This window comes from Salmo salar, chromosome ssa13 (genome assembly GCF_905237065.1).
Source record: "Salmo salar chromosome ssa13, Ssal_v3.1, whole genome shotgun sequence".
In the NCBI taxonomy this organism is placed as follows: Eukaryota; Metazoa; Chordata; class Actinopteri; order Salmoniformes; family Salmonidae; genus Salmo; species Salmo salar.
The window spans coordinates 106902723-106919593 of record NC_059454.1 but is presented as its reverse complement, the minus strand read 5'-3'; the positions used below and the strand labels follow the sequence as shown (position 1 = coordinate 106919593).

Genomic DNA, 16871 nt, shown 5'->3' with positions numbered 1-16871 from the left:
TCTCAAAAGGGTCCAATCAAAAGAGTGTTGGCAATTTTGACCACTGTTACTGAAGGAAACAGCCCAATAGAACCACATGTGAAACGTTTTCCCCCTGTCAGCGTGTGAAGTCGATGATGACGACTGACAGAACAATAAACAGGAAGGCATCTTATTCGTCAACAGAAACCACCGTTAAAGACTGCAAAAACCCATTTCCAATGTTTTACATGAAGGTGGGAGCAAATTGTTTTGTACTCCGTGTAACTTTGTGCTGGAACACAAGAGGAAGTCACTTCCAATCAGCAAGGCATGTGTCACGCCCTGACCAGGTGAACTCTTCTATTTTGGTCAGGGTGTGGCATTTCTATAGTTTATTTTCTATGTTTTTGGTATAGCCTTGCTTTGGGGCGTATTTCTATGTTGGGTTCTGTCGATTCCCAATCAGAGACAGCTGTCACTAGTTGCCTCTGATTGGGGAATCATATTTAAGTTCCTTTTCCCCCCACGATGTTTGTGGGTTGTTGTCTCTTTTTGTTGGAGCAGTAGCGATACGTTTATTCTCTGTTTTGACCGTGTTATTTCAGTCTGTAATAAATAACATGAGTTCGCTCCCAGCTGCGCCTTGGTCCACTTCTTCCTTCCTGCACGACGATCGTTACAGCATGTCAAAAATAAATACATCGGAACAGCCACTTTTTTCATCGCTCAAGAATCATGAGTCTTTTTGGTTTGAACTGCTGGACAAAATTAAGAACAATTAGTGAATCAGGATGCCTGTCTAAACACAGTCTTAGAAATGTATTTTGCGTACAATCGTACTAGAACTGACCACATTACTTTTTATTACTTTATATACATTTTAAATTGATTTTTTTTTAATCACATTTCATCGCAAAATGTCAATAAAGCCGCTGGAAAAAATCAAGCATTTTAGGCCGCAGATATCATAACAAAAACATTGGGAAATAATGGACTACACATTCCCTACACTGGGAGGGATGATTTGACTGGTTTTTAGCCAGCCAATGGCATAAAAGCCTTCCAATTCTCACCCACAGTATCCGTACAGATGTGGGGCTCTTGTGCCACCTAGTGGACTAAATGGTACCTGCTGCAGTGGAGAGAGACCGCAGGGGCGAGGTGTCTGGGATGCTCCAGAGGGTGAGGCGTCCTGCTGAATCTCCCTGGACCAGCAGCTTGTGGAAGGGCTCCCGACGGCTCTAGAAGAACCATGTCACCGAGGGACATATGAGCAACTAGAACACAGAACGTAGAACATTAGAACAATGAACACTGGTATTATCCATAGAAACAGAATGAATAGAACGGGCTTGGAACCTCTAACCATGGCAACTCGCCTGGTACACTCGCAATGGCTGCCTGAGATTGCGATTGAATAATTTCCATGGTAATGTAGAATGTTCATTCAAATGATGTTAACTGATGTGGCTCATGCAATGGAAGGGAGTTCTTGTAATGTCAGTTGAGTTGAATCAACAAATCACAGCACATATTGATGGCTACACTTCCTGATTTGACTTCCTAGTTTGCTCCTCCACTAACAATGGCTGCCAGAGTCCACCCATTATTTCTATGGTATTATCTCTTTGTTCAGTTCCATATCTATGGCATTATCTCTGTGTTCAGTTCCATATCTACGGTATTATCTCTTTGTTCAGTTCCATATCTATGGCATTATCTCTGTGTTCAGTACCATATCTATGGCATTATCTCTGTGTTCAGTTCCATATCTATAGCATTATCTCTGTGTTCAGTTCCATATCTATGGCATTATCACTGTGTTCAGTTCCATATCTATGGCATTATCTCTGTGTTCAGTTCCATATCTATGGCATTATCTCTGTGTTCAGTTCCATATCTATGGCATTATCTCTGTGTTCAGTTCCATATCTATGGCATTATCACTGTGTTCAGTTCCATATCTATGGCATTATCTCTGTGTTCAGTTCCATATCTATGGCATTATCTCAGGCCGTCACTCAGTCTTTGACAAAGTCATGTAGAATATATATACAGGACCAACATATGCTGGCATATATCCATGCCAATTCCATCATTTGTGCAGTATGACGATACCAAAGTGTAAATGGTCTCGTCGTAATGATACAGGGATTATGTTAAAGGTTAATAATGATGGGATTAAACGCAGGACAGCATACTGTAGTCTTGTTGTACCGTGGACCTAAAAACTCCAGAATATTCTATTCTGCTCTGTATAAGAAGGGGAAGCCGGGCTTGCAGGGGGACATGATCTCATGCCATGGGAGCATTGGGATGTGCTGTTAACGTTTAGCACTATAAAACATCACTGTGATATTAAGAGGATGCCAAGCTGGAAGAACAGACTGCTTACTCAACTACCAACAGGGTTACCTACAGTACAACACATGAATTGACCCCCCCTCCCATACTAAAATATCCCCTAACTCAGCTCTCTGGACAGCAAGGCACTGAATCATCTGGATACAAACCAGCTAGCTAGACAAGATGCTAAATTGTTGAAGAGAAACCTGGTGCCATGTAAAAAAAGATAAGAGAGGTCTCAACTTGGAAGACTGTTTTTTGTTTGCCTACCTAACAAATCTAGCAGGACTGAACATCGATAGTTATTCATGTTGTTAATGGTCCTCCACTAACTGACCTTTCACTGGTAGGACTCCATACGAGTCCCAAACGGCACCCTCTTCTCTATGTAGTGCACTACCCATTGGGCTCTGGTCTAAAGTAGTGCACTATATATAGGGAATAGGGTTCCATAGGGCTCTGATCTAAAGTAGTGCACTACGTAGGGAATAGGGTGCCTCTTGGGACTGTACCTTTGATCTTTTATTTGACCGATTTACTCTGCTATAATTGTGTTCCTTCCTAGAGAAATTAACACTGGGAAGCTGAGATGACGGTTAAATGAAGGCCCTATTGTTTTTATGAGTAACAAAAATCACTTTTTTTTTTTATTCACTGCCTAAATATCAATCAACTAGGGTCCATCAGAAGTTCACTACCGTTTACGTGAGGCTTATTATAAAAAGGGATTATAACAGGCTTATAAGATGTAATATTGATGGTATATATGGGAGTTAATAAGAGAGAGAGGGAGAAACAGAGAGAGAAAGAGAAAGAGACAGAGAGAAAGAGACAGAGAGAGACAGAGACAGAGACATAGAGAAGCAGCAGAGTGGAGCAGCACCTCAGGTCCTCATAGCGTGAATATGGCAGCATCCCAATGGCTCCTTATTTCCTATATAGTGCACTACTTTTTTACCAGGGATCATGTAGGGAATAGCAGTGGTGGCAAAAGTACCTAATTGTCATACTTGAGTAAAAGTAAAGATACTTTTATAGAAAATTACTCAAGTAAAAGTGAATGTCACTCAGTAAAATAGTACTTGAGTAAAAGTCTAAAAGTATTTGATTTAAAATATACTGAAGTATCAAAAGTAAAAATATAAATCATTTTAAATTGCTTATATTAAAGTAAACCAGACGACACCATTTTCTTGTTTTAAATTTATGGATAGCCAGGAGCACACTACAACACTGAGACATCATTTACAAACGAAGCATGTGTGTTTAGTGAGTCCGCCAGATCAGAGGCAGTAGGCATGACCAGGGAAGTTATTTTGATAAGTGCGTGAATGGGACCATTTTCCTGTCCTGCTAAACATTCAAAATGTAATGAGTACTTTTGGGTTTCAGGGAAAATGTACGGAGTAAAAAGTACATCATTTTATTTAGGAAAGTAGTCAAAAATATAAATAATGTACAGATACCCCCCAAAACTAACTTAAGTACTTTACACCACTGGGGAATAGAGTGCCATTTGGGACACAAACATATCAGAGATACTAGATAAAATGATGAGAAGCTTGTGTCTCCACCCTAACAATGGGATTTATTGTCCACGTCAGAGGAACGGTGGGCTGTCAAGCTCATGCCTATTCCTCTCTGCGGATTGGTGGATACATCTCGAATTTCAACAGGGACATCTCTGATGGTGTTTTTTCTCAAAGTTGTCGGGATGTCATGTGTCCTACTTATATCAGTACACTTGTAACAACCTAAACATTACAAAACTTCAATTAGACCCAATAAGCCTCTCGTATCAAAATAGAAAATTATTTTTGTCCTGACTAAATTCGACATTCATTGCCCCCGATACAAAAAGTCCTTACTTCCTTAATAATTCATTATTTACATTTACATTTAAGTCATTTAGCAGACGCTCTTATCCAGAGCGACTTACAAATTGGTGCATTCACCTTATGATATCCAGTGGAACAACCACTTTACAATAGTGCATCTAAATCTTTTAAGGGGGGGGGTTAGAAGGATTACTTTATCCTATCCTAGGTATTCCTTAAAGAGGTGGGGTTTCAGGTGTCTCCGGAAGGTGGTGATTGACTCCGCTGTCCTGGCGTCGTGAGGGAGCTTGTTCCACCATTGGGGTGCCAGAGCAGCGAACAGTTTTGACTGGGCTGAGCGGGAACTGTGCTTCCTCAGAGGTAGGGGGGCCAGCAGGCCAGAGGTGGATGAACGCAGTGCCCTTGTTTGGGTGTAGGGCCTGATCAGAGCCTGAAGGTATGGAGGTGCCGTTCCCTTCACAGCTCCGTAGGCAATCACCATGGTCTTGTAGCGGATGCGAGCTTCAACTGGAAGCCAGTGGAGAGAGCGGAGGAGCAGGGTGACGTGAGAGAACTTGGGAAGGTTGAACACCAGACGGGCTGCGGCGTTCTGGATGAGTTGTAGCGGTTTAATGGCACAGGCAGGGAGCCCAGCCAACAGCGAGTTGCAGTAATCCAGACGGAAGATGACAAGTGCCTGGATTAGGACCTGCGCCGCTTCCTGTGTGAGGCAGGGTCGTACGTATTATCTACTCAACGTGGACATACTGTGCATTCGGAAAGTATTCAGACCCCTTCCATTTTTTACACATTTTGTTACATTACAGCCTTATTCTAAAATTGATTTTCTCATCAATCTACACACAATACCCCATAATAACGAAGCGAAAACAGGTTTTAGACATTTCTGCAAATGTATAGAAATTTTTTTTTAAAATACAACTGAAATACCTTATTTAGTTAAGTATTCAGACCCTTTGCTATGAGACTCTAAATTTAGCTCAGGTGCATCCTGTTTCCATTGATAATCCTTGAGATGTTTCTACAACTTGATTGGAGTCCACCTGTGGTAAATTCAATGGATTGGACATGATTTGGAAAGGCACACACCTGTCTATATAAGGTCCCACAGATGACAGTGCATGTCAGAGCAAAAACCAAGTCATGAGGTTGAAGGAATTGTCCGTAGAGCTCCAAGGCACAGATCTGGGGAAGGGTACCAAAACATTTCTGCAACATCGAAGGTCCCCAAGAACACAGTGGCCTCCATCATTCTTAAATGGAAGACGTTTGCCACCTAGCCAAACTGAGCAATCAGGGGAGAAGGGCCTTCGTCAGAGAGGTGAACAAGAACACAATGGTCACTCTGTCATTATGGGGTATTGTGTGTAGATTTATGAGGGGGAAAAAAATATAAAAAAAATATTTAATCCATTTTACAATAAGGCTGTAACGTAACAAAATGTGGAAAAAGTCAAGGGGGTCTGAATACTTTCCAAATGCACTGTATTTTGGGCGGAGTAAACCCTCTCGCTTCGTCTCTTCATCTCTGGCCATATGTATGTCTATGAGTTCTAATAGTATGGGTCATAGTTCAGAGGTCAGTTGAGAGTTTCTGAGCATCCTGAACAGACAGCCACAGGGTCAATGCAAAGTACCAACAGTCTAGCATGCACACATTAGCAAAAAAACTTGCAAAGATTGACATGATCTATTAATTCATATAAAAATGTTTTGTTCAACACAATCCTAAAAACACAATCCTAAAAGGTTTAAGACAAAGGCACTGGAGTGTTTTGTTGGAGAAGGAATAGGCTAGAGAATAGAAAGGGAAGAAGCCACACAAGAACAGCACTAAGAACGGCTTATGAATGTATCAGATGCTAAACAGGCTAGCTGTTATGAATGTATCAGATGCTAAACAGGCTAACTGTTATGAATGTATCAGATGCTAAACAGGCTACCTGTTATGAATGTATCAGATGCTAAACAGGCTACCTGTTATGAATGTATCAGATGCTAAACAGGCTACCTGTTATGAATGTATCAGATGCTAAACAGGCTACCTGTTATGAATGTATCAGATGCTAAACAGGCTAACTGTTATGAATGTATCAGATGCTAAACAGGCTACCTGTTATGAATGTATCAGATGCTAAACAGGCTACCTGTTATGAATGTATCAGATGCTAAACAGGCTACCTGTTATGAATGTATCAGATGCTAAACAGGCTACCTGTTATGAATGTATCAGATGCTAAACAGGCTACCTGTTATGAATGTATCAGATGCTAAACAGGCTAACTGTTATGAATGTATCAGATGCTAAACAGGCTACCTGTTATGAATGTATCAGATGCTAAACAGGCTAACTGTTATGAATGTATCAGATGCTAAACAGGCTACCTGTTATGAATGTATCAGATGCTAAACAGGCTAACTGTATCAGATGTCCTTATCTGTGTCTTGATCTGATTTTCAGTGAAAAAGTAGCATGAAGATCTACATGAGAGGAGATTGATGGTTTGGAGATGTTAGTGGGAGGAGCATGGAACCAGGTGAGCCAGAGTGAGATGAGGAAACTGACCAATCAGAAAAACAGCATCGTAGAGGTGCACACATCACAGGGGCAGGCAACCAATAACTGTTCAGCTGACCAAACGGGGTTTAGGAGATTTTATTTCGATTGGCTAATAAAATACATAAATTAAAGCATTGGAGTCAATCAGAATTCAGATCAATGTATTGCAGATCAGTTATCAGTCTTCATCAACAAGACATCTGCAAGACTATATTAGTAACATTTTAGGATACCGATTTATAGTGTGAAATTCATCAACATCAAATATGATATTGATCAAATCACCAGCGTACTATGCATGGGGCACTAAATGTTGTGTAATTGCCCCGTGCCACAACAATATACTATCACATCTTGCCATCCTGGTCTGTATGCTTCTTCTGTGAACCTGAGTGCATGCAGTGAATCTGTAACAGAGCTAATGGCTCCCCCTGCTGGACAGAGCCAGTGTGTGCCTCTCTCCATCTGTTCGCTGCAGCACTGAGCTTACTGGTGCCTCTTTTGGCTGGTGGAATAGCAGCTCTGGTGTGTAGAGCTCCATGTCTACTTCGCTGGCAGGGTGGCACAGCACCACCATGTCTACCCCCTCACCAGACTCCTCAATCTGGAGGAGCACACGCCCTCGGATCAGGGGTGAGGCAGTGTGACGAGGGTAAGAAAAGAATATGAACAATAACAACAAACTGAGAAGGTACAGACAGCACATTAATCAAATCTATACACAGAAAACTACACACCTCCTAAATAAAATACAGAACACACTAGCCTGATGGGTCCCACATCTGTTTGTGCCATCTTGCCATGTCCTTGTCACACATTGCCACGCCAAACATTGTCACGTTTGGCGAGAAAGCATAAACAGATTGACACCCAGGCAAACAGAACATACAATATAAGATAGAAAGAGAACATTGACTAAGAACATAAGACACTTTGGTATCTAGTTAGAGGACTGGGAGGCAGGTAGCCTAGTGGTTAGAGCTTTGGACTAATAACCGAAAGGTTGCAAGATAAAATCCCAGAGCTGACAAGGTAAAACTCTGTCATTCTGCCCCTGAAAAAGGCAGTTAACCCACTGTTCCTAGGCCGTCATTGAAAATAAGAATTTGTTCTTGATTTACCTAGTTAAATAAGCTGATACTGGCAGTGGCTCTCATTCTATCTATTGAGAGCATGTTCTATTAAAATGGGGTGGACAGCATTTTGTTGTTTCAAAAAGTATTTTATTACTTCTAAACAGCTGTAGGGCAGTATGTGTTTTGAAAACATATAATTAATTGTTTGAAAACTGAACGTTTTACTTCATATTATTAGGCATGTCTTACCTTGCTTCAAAGTAAAAATCCGACCATACAAACGTGGAGGGAATTACGTCCATGACATAGAAACCAGTAGACTATTTCTCTCCTGTTCTATTGGTATTCATACCAACTTTCTTTCATTAGCCAGTAGCTAAAGGCACAATCCTAATCATATTACTAGTTGATAATAATCCTAGTCTTATTAGCAACCCATGCTAGTTGATGTTAATCCTAATCATATTACCAACCCATGCTAGTTGATGATAAGCCTAGTCATATTAGCAACCCATGCTAGTTGATGATAATCCTAATCATATTACCAACCCATGCTAGTTGATGATAAGCCTAGTCATATTAGCAACCCATGCTAGTTGATGATAATCCTAGTCATATTAGCAACCCATGCTAGATGATGACAATCCCAGTCATATAAACATCCCATGCTAGTTGATGATAATCCCAGTCATATAAACATCCCATGCTAGTTGATGATAATCCCAGTCATATAAACATCCCATGCTAGTTGATGATAATCCCAGTCATATAAACATCCCATGCTAGTTGATGATAATCCCAGTCATATAAACATCCCATGCTAGTTGATGATAATCCTGGTCATATTACCAACCCATGCTAGTTGATGATAATCCTAGTCACATTAGCAGCCCGTGCTATTTGACGATAATCCTAGTCATATTAGCATCCCATGCTAGTTCATGATAATCCTGGTCATATAAGCATCCCATGCCAGTTGATGATAATCGATGGCACTAGGTCTACTAGGGGCACTAGGTCTACTAGGTCTACTAGGGACACTAGGTCTACTAGGTATACTAGTTCTACTAGGGGCACTAGGTCTACTAGGTCTACTAGTTCTACTAGGGGTACTAGTTCTACTAGGGGCACTAGGTCTACTAGGGGCACTAGGTCTACTAGGGGCACTAGGTCTACTAGGTCTACTAGGGGTACTAGGGGTACTAGGGGCACTAGGTCTACTAGGGGTACTAGGTCTACTAGGTCTACTAGGTCTACTAGGGGTACTAGGGGTACTAGGTCTACTAGGGGTACTAGGTCTACTAGGTCTACTAGGTCTACTAGGGGTACTAGGTCTACTAGGGGTACTAGGTCTACTAGGTCTACTAGGGGTACTAGGGGTACTAGGTCTACTAGGTCTACTAGGGGTACTAGGTCTACTAAGGGTACTAGGTCTACTAGGGGTACTAGGTCTACTAGGTCTACTAGGGGTACTAGGTCTACTAGGTCTACTAAGGGTACTGGGTCTACTAGGGGTACTAGGTCTACTAGGTCTACTAGGGGCACTAGGTCTACTAGGGGTACTAGGTCTACTAGGTCTACTAGGGGCACTAGGTCTACTAGGGGCACTAGGTTTACTAGGGGTACTAGGGGTACTAGGTCTACTAGGGGTACTAGGTCTACTAGGGGTACTAGGTCTACTAGGGGCACTAGGTCTACTAGGGGCACTAGGTCTACTAGGGGTACTAGGTCTACTAGGGGTACTAGGGGTACTAGGTCTACTAGGGGCACTAGGTCTACTAGGTCTACTAGGGGTACTTGGTCTACTAGGGGTACTTGGTCTAAATCAAATTTCAAATCAAATTTATTTTTATATAGCCCTTCGTACATCAGCTGATATTCTCAAAGTGCTGTACAGAAACCCAGCCTAAAACCCCAAACAGCAAGCAAAGCATGTGAAAGAAGCACGGTGGCTAGGAAAAACTCCCTAGAAAGGCCAAAAACCTAGGAAGAAACCTAGAGAGGAACCAGGCTATGAGGGGTGGCCAGTCCTCTTCTGGCTGTGCAGGGTGGATATTATAGCAGAACATGGTCAAAATGTTAAAATGTTAAAATGTTCATAAATGACCAGCATGGTCAAATAATAATAATCATAGTAGTTGTCGAGGGTGCAACAAGCACGTCCGGTGAACAGGTCAGGGTTCCATAGCCGCAGGCAGAACAGTTGAAACTGGAGCAGCAGCACGGCCAGGTGGACTGGGGACAGCAAGGAGTCATCATACCAGGTAGTCCTGAGGCATGGTCCTAGGGCTCAGGTCCTCCGAGAGAAAGACAGAAAGAGAGAAAGAGAGAATTAGAGAGAGCATATTTAAATACACACAGGACACCGGATAAGACAAGAGAAATACTCCAGATGTAACAGACTGACCCTAGCCCCCCGACACATAAACTACTGGGGTACCAGGTCTACTAGCTCTACTAGGTCTACTAGGGGCACTAGGTCTACTAGGGGTACTAGGTCTACTAGGGGTACTAGGTCTACTAGGGGCACTAGGTCTACTAGGGGTACTAGGTCTACTAGGTCTACTAGGGGCACTAGGTCTACTAGGTCTACTAGGGGCACTAGGTCTACTAGGGGTACTAGGTCTACTAGGGGCACTAGGTCTACTAGGGGCACTAGGTTTACTAGGGGTACTAGGGGTACTAGGTCTACTAGGGGTACTAGGGGTACTAGGTCTACTAGGGGTACTAGGTCTACTAGGGGCACTAGGTCTACTAGGGGCACTAGGTCTACTAGGGGTACTAGGTCTACTAGGGGTACTAGGGGTACTAGGTCTACTAGGGGCACTAGGTCTACTAGGTCTACTAGGGGCACTAGGTCTACTAGGTCTACTAGGGGTACTAGGGCTACTAGGTCTACTAGGTCTACTAGGGGCACTAGGTCTACTAGGGGCACTAGGTCTACTAGGGGTACTAGGTCTACTAGGGGTACTAGGGGTACTAGGTCTACTAGGGGCACTAGGTCTACTAGGTCTACTAGGGGCACTAGGTCTACTAGGGGTACTAGGTCTACTAGGGGTACTAGGGGTACTAGGTCTACTAGGTCTACTAGGTCTACTAGGGGCACTAGGGGTACTTGGTCTACTAGGGGTACTTGGTCTACTAGGGGTACTTGGTCTACTAGGGGTACCAGGTCTACTAGCTCTACTAGGTCTACTAGGGGCACTAGGTCTACTAGGGGTACTAGGTCTACTAGGTCTACTAGGTCTACTAGGGGTACTAGGTCTACTAGGGGTACTAGGTCTACTAGGTCTACTAGGGGCACTAGGTCTACTAGGTCTACTAGGGGCACTAGGTCTACTAGGGGTACTAGGTCTACTAGGTCTACTAGGGGCACTAGGTCTACTAGGGGTACTAGGTCTACTAGGTCTACTAGGTCTACTAGGGGTACTAGGTCTACTAGGGGTACTAGGTCTACTAGGTCTACTAGGTCTACTAGGGGTACTAGGTCTACTAGGGGCACTAGGTCTACTAGGGGTACTAGGTCTACTAGGGGTACTAGGTCTACTAAGGGTACTAGGTCTACTAGGGGCACTAGGTCTACTAGGTCTACTAGGGGTACTAGGTCTACTAGGTCTACTAGGGGCACTAGGTCTACTAGGTCTACTGAGGGTACTAGGTATACAGATCACAGTGAATGGGTATTCCAACCTGGGCAGTAAGGGAGACCCAAGGAGCATGGGATCTTTCATCTTACCCTTCTGTACTTGGATTAGACCCCCAGCAGAGAGCTGTGTTGCAGTTGCAGAAGGAGATGCTCTGACAGCCCCCACAGTAGATGGGCTTAGACTCAGGACAGGAAGAGAAACACACACTTAGAGGTGACTGAACTTGATTATTCATTTCCATCCTCCTTATCCCTTACAATTGGTTCCCCTGAGTGTGTCCCAGTTACTCTAATTAGTCCCAATACTCGTGATATTATCTGGAACAAATCCTGGTTAATATGAGTATTGTGTGGTAGCTAACAGCATGATAACAACAACATCCAGTAGTGTCTGATGTAACTCAGTCCCACTCTACCTGCATCCTGGTTAATATGAGTATTGTGTGGTAGCTAACAGCATGATAACAACAACATCCAGTAGTGTCTGATGTAACTCAGTCCCACTCTACCTGCATCCTGCTGACATCCTGTGTGATGATCCACACCTTCAGTATCCCGGTGACTGATACTGCTACCACTCTGTCCTCTGAAAATATATCACACAAACATTATGATCACACACACACACACACTATGACAGACACATTATGATCACACACACATTATGATCACACACACACACACACACACACACACACACACACACACACACACACACACACACAAACAGAACACACACACACAAACATTATGATCACACACACACACACACATTATGATGACACACACACACACACATTATGACAAACACACACACACACATTATGATCACACACATTATGATGACACCCACACACTATGACAGACACACACACACACACATTACGATGACACACACACACACATTATGATGACACACACACACACATTATGATGACACACACACACACACATTATGATGACACACACAAACACATTATGATGACACACACATACACACAATATGATGACACACACATACACACAATATGATGACACACACATACACACAATATGATGAACACACACACACACAATGACACACACACGATGAACACACACACAATGACACACACACGATGACACACACACACACGATGACACACACACACACACGATGACACACACACACACACGATGACACACACACACGATGACACACACACACACACGATGACACACACACACGATGACACACACACACACACACACATTCTGATGACACACGCACACATTATGATGACACACGCACACATTATGATGACACACGCACACATTATGATGACACATGCACACAATATGATGACACACACATACACACAATATGATGACACACACATACACACAATATGATGAACACACACACACACAATATGATGAACACACACACACACAATATGATGAACACACACACACACGATGACACACACGATGACACACACACACACACACGATGACACACACACACACACGATGACACACACACACACACGATGACACACACACACACACACGATGACACACACACACACATTTGATGACACACACACACATTATGATGACACACACACGTTATGATGACACACACACATTATGATGACACACACACACATTATGATGACACACACACACATTATGATGACACACACACACATTATGATGACACACGCACATATTATGATGACACACACACAATATGATTATGTGTGGTGTAGGCCTGCGGTCCTCACTCCTCACTGCTGTGTAGGCCTGCTGCCCTCACTCCTCACTGCGGTGTAGGCCTGCTGCCCTCACTGCGGTGTAGGCTGCTGCCCTCACTCCTCACTGCGGTATAGGCCTGCTGCCCTCACTCCTCACTGCGGTGTAGGCCTGCTGTCCTCACTCCTCACTGCGGTGTAGGCCTGCTGTCCTCACTCCTCACTGCGGTGTAGGCCTGCTGCCCTCACTCCTCACTGCGGTGTAGGCCTGCTGTCCTCACTCCTCACTGCGGTGTAGGCCTGCTGCCCTCACTGCTGTGTAGGCCTGCTGCCCTCACTGCTGTGTAGGCCTGCTGCCCTCACTCCTCACTGCGGTGTAGGCCTGCTGCCCTCACTCCTCACTGCGGTGTAGGCCTGCTGCCCTCACTCCTCACTGCGGTGTAGGCCTGCTGCCCTCACTCCTCACTGCGGTGTAGGACTGCTGCCCTCACTCCTCACTGCGGTGTAGGACTGCTGCCCTCACTCCTCACTGCGGTGTAGGCCTGCTGCCCTGACTCCTCACTGCGGTGTAGGCCTGCTGCCCTCATTCCTCACTGCGGTGTAGGCCTGCTGCCCTCACTCCTCACTGCGGTGTAGGCCTGCTGCCCTCACTGCGGTGTAGGCCTGCTGCCCTCACTGCGGTGTAGGCCTGCTGCCCTCACTGCGGTGTAGGCCTGCTGCCCTCACTGCGGTGTAGGCCTGCTGCCCTCACTGCGGTGTAGGCCTGCTGCCCTCACTGCGGTGTAGGCCTGCCGCCCTCACTGCGGTGTAGGCCTGCCGTCCTCACTGCGGTGTAGGCCTGCCGTCCTCACTCCTCACTGCGGTGTAGGCCTGCCGCCCTCACTCCTCACTGCGGTGTAGGCCTGCGGTCCTCACTCCTCACTGCGGTGTAGGCCTGCTGCCCTCACTCCTCACTGCGGTGTAGGCCTGCTGCCCTCACTGCGGTGTAGGCCTGCTGCCCTCATTGCGGTGTAGGCCTGCTGCCCTCACTCCTCACTGCGGTGTAGGCCTGCGGTCCTCACTCCTCACTGCGGTGTAGGGCTGCTGCCCTCACTCCTCACTGCGGTGTAGGCCTGCTGCCCTCACTCCTCACTGCGGTGTAGGCCTGCTGCCCTCACTCCTCACTGCGGTGTAGGCCTGCTGCCCTCACTCCTCACTGCGGTGTAGGGCTGCTGCCCTCACTCCTCACTGCGGTGTAGGGCTGCTGCCCTCACTCCTCACTGCGGTATAGGCCTGCTGTCCTCACTCCTCACTGCTGTGTAGGCCTGCTGCCCTCACTCCTCACTGCGGTGTAGGCCTGCTGCCCTCACTGCGGTGTAGGCCTGCTGCCCTCACTGCGGTGTAGGCCTGCTGCCCTCACTGCGGTGTAGGCCTGCTGCCCTCACTGCGGTGTAGGCCTGCTGCCCTCACTGCGGTGTAGGCCTGCTGCCCTCATTGCGGTGTAGGCCTGCTGCCCTCACTCCTCACTGCGGTGTAGGCCTGCTGCCCTCACTCCTCACTGCGGTGTAGGGCTGCTGCCCTCACTCCTCACTGCGGTGTAGGCCTGCTGCCCTCACTCCTCACTGCGGTGTAGGCCTGCTGCCCTCACTCCTCACTGCGGTGTAGGCCTGCTGCCCTCACTCCTCACTGCGGTGTAGGGCTGCTGCCCTCACTCCTCACTGCGGTGTAGGGCTGCTGCCCTCACTCCTCACTGCGGTATAGGCCTGCTGTCCTCACTCCTCACTGCTGTGTAGGCCTGCTGCCCTCACTCCTCACTGCGGTGTAGGCCTGCTGCCCTCACTGCGGTGTAGGCCTGCTGCCCTCACTGCGGTGTAGGCCTGCTGCCCTCACTGCGGTGTAGGCCTGCTGCCCTCACTGCGGTGTAGGCCTGCTGCCCTCACTGCGGTGTAGGCCTGCTGCCCTCACTGCGGTGTAGGCCTGCTGCCCTCACTGCGGTGTAGGCCTGCTGCCCTCACTGCGGTGTAGGCCTGCTGCCCTCACTGCGGTGTAGGCCTGCTGCCCTCACTGCGGTGTAGGCCTGCTGCCCTCAGTCCTCACCCACTTTCCGATGCGCTGACGATGTACTGCTTGTCACTGCAGGGGCTTTAGACAGGCAGGTGATGGAGGCGGTGTGGATGAACAACATGGCCCTGGAAGTGATCTGTGAACAGCACCAGACACAGAGTCACTAAGGAACACCACTTATACCTGTGTAGTAGGTAATGACAGATAGTCTAGAGGTTAAGAAAGTTGAGACAGTAACCGAAAAGGTCGCTGGTTCGAATCCCTGAGCCAACAAGGTGAAACATCAGTCGACGTGCCCTTGAGAAAGGCACTTAACCCTAAAATGTAATAAAAGCTTCTGTGAAAGGACTAACATGTAAATGTATTAGTAACACTGTTTAATTACTACAGTAACAACATTAAATCAGAAGACAGGGGGTCACACCACCAACACTTTACATGATGTTTCTCTTATAGTAATACTGTAATTACTAATTACTACTACTTCAGAATGACAATGAGTGGTAAGGTACCTACGAGTAAAGTACAACTGATATGGATTGTGTTCAGTAGGAGCAAGGTCAGGGGTCATGATATTACCTCGAGGTCAGGGGTCATGATATTACCTCGAGGTCAGGGGTCATGTCCCAGATGCAGATCTGTCCGTCATGGCAGCCAGTAATGATGGTTGTGAGGTCATCCATGACCGGCAGGCTGAAGATGCAGTGAGTGGGCGCCGAACGGCCCCACAGCACTATGGGTAAAACCAGGCTGTTTCCTGACATGTTCTCTCTTGAACTGAGAGCGAGAGAGCGAGAGAGCGAGAGAGAGAGAGACAGAGACAGAGACAGAGACAGAGAGAGAGCAGACTAGTCTTGGTATTATCAGTATTGAAGTGCAGACTAGTCTTGGTATTATCATGCCCCAACAGTGGCTGATGTGAAGCACCATTAGAGTCACTATTTGCAAGTGAGAGTAGTTTCATATCAAGCGTACACTTGCCAATAACCTCTTCACAAATACATGGTCAATAGTTGGGGGTCACCCAAAACAACATTGAGTGTCGGCCTTACACAATGACAATAGTGACAGGAATACCAGCGGACTAGGGTTAGGGTGCCGAGCATCATGGGAACTTCATCCAATAGCACAGACAGAGAGGGTTAGGGTGCTGAGCAGCATGGGAACTTCATCTAATGGCACAGACAGAGAGGGTTAGGGTGCCGAGCAGCATGGGAACTTCATCTAACGGCACAGACAGAGAGGGTTAGGGTGCCGAGCAGCATGGGAACTTCATCTAACGGCACAGACAGAGAGGGTTAGGGTGCCGAGCAGCATGGGAACTTCATCTAACGGCACAGACAGAGAGGGTTAGGGTGCCGAGCAGCATGGGAACTTCATCTAACGGCACAGACAGAGAGGGTTAGGGTGCCGAGCAGCATGGGAACTTCATCTAACGGCACAGACAGAGAGGGTTAGGGTGCCGAGCAGCATGGGAACTTCATCTAACGGCACAGACAGAGAGGGTTAGGGAGCCGAGCAGCATGGGAACTTCATCTAACGGCACAGACAGAGAGGGTTAGGGTGCCGAGCAGCATGGGAACTTCATCTAACGGCACAGACAGAGAGGGTTAGGGAGCCGAGCAGCATGGGAACTCCATCTAACGGCACAGACAGAGAGGGTTA

The 16871-nt window shown here is 46.2% G+C and overlaps 1 protein-coding gene across 1 annotated transcript in view; it reads right to left on the bottom strand.

Annotated features, from left to right (window-relative positions):
- LOC106568530 (WD repeat-containing protein 7) overlaps nucleotides 1-15979 on the bottom strand; it is an 80113-nt gene extending 64134 nt beyond the window's left edge. Inside the window, 6 exon segments of the mRNA XM_045692790.1 lie at nucleotides 1091-1238; nucleotides 7196-7309; nucleotides 11937-12013; nucleotides 15244-15282; nucleotides 15285-15342; nucleotides 15812-15979. Of these exon segments, the coding sequence (XP_045548746.1) occupies nucleotides 1091-1238; nucleotides 7196-7309; nucleotides 11937-12013; nucleotides 15244-15282; nucleotides 15285-15342; nucleotides 15812-15970 (595 nt within the window). The 5' untranslated portion in view covers nucleotides 15971-15979.
- Between the last annotated feature and the right edge of the window lie 892 nt (nucleotides 15980-16871).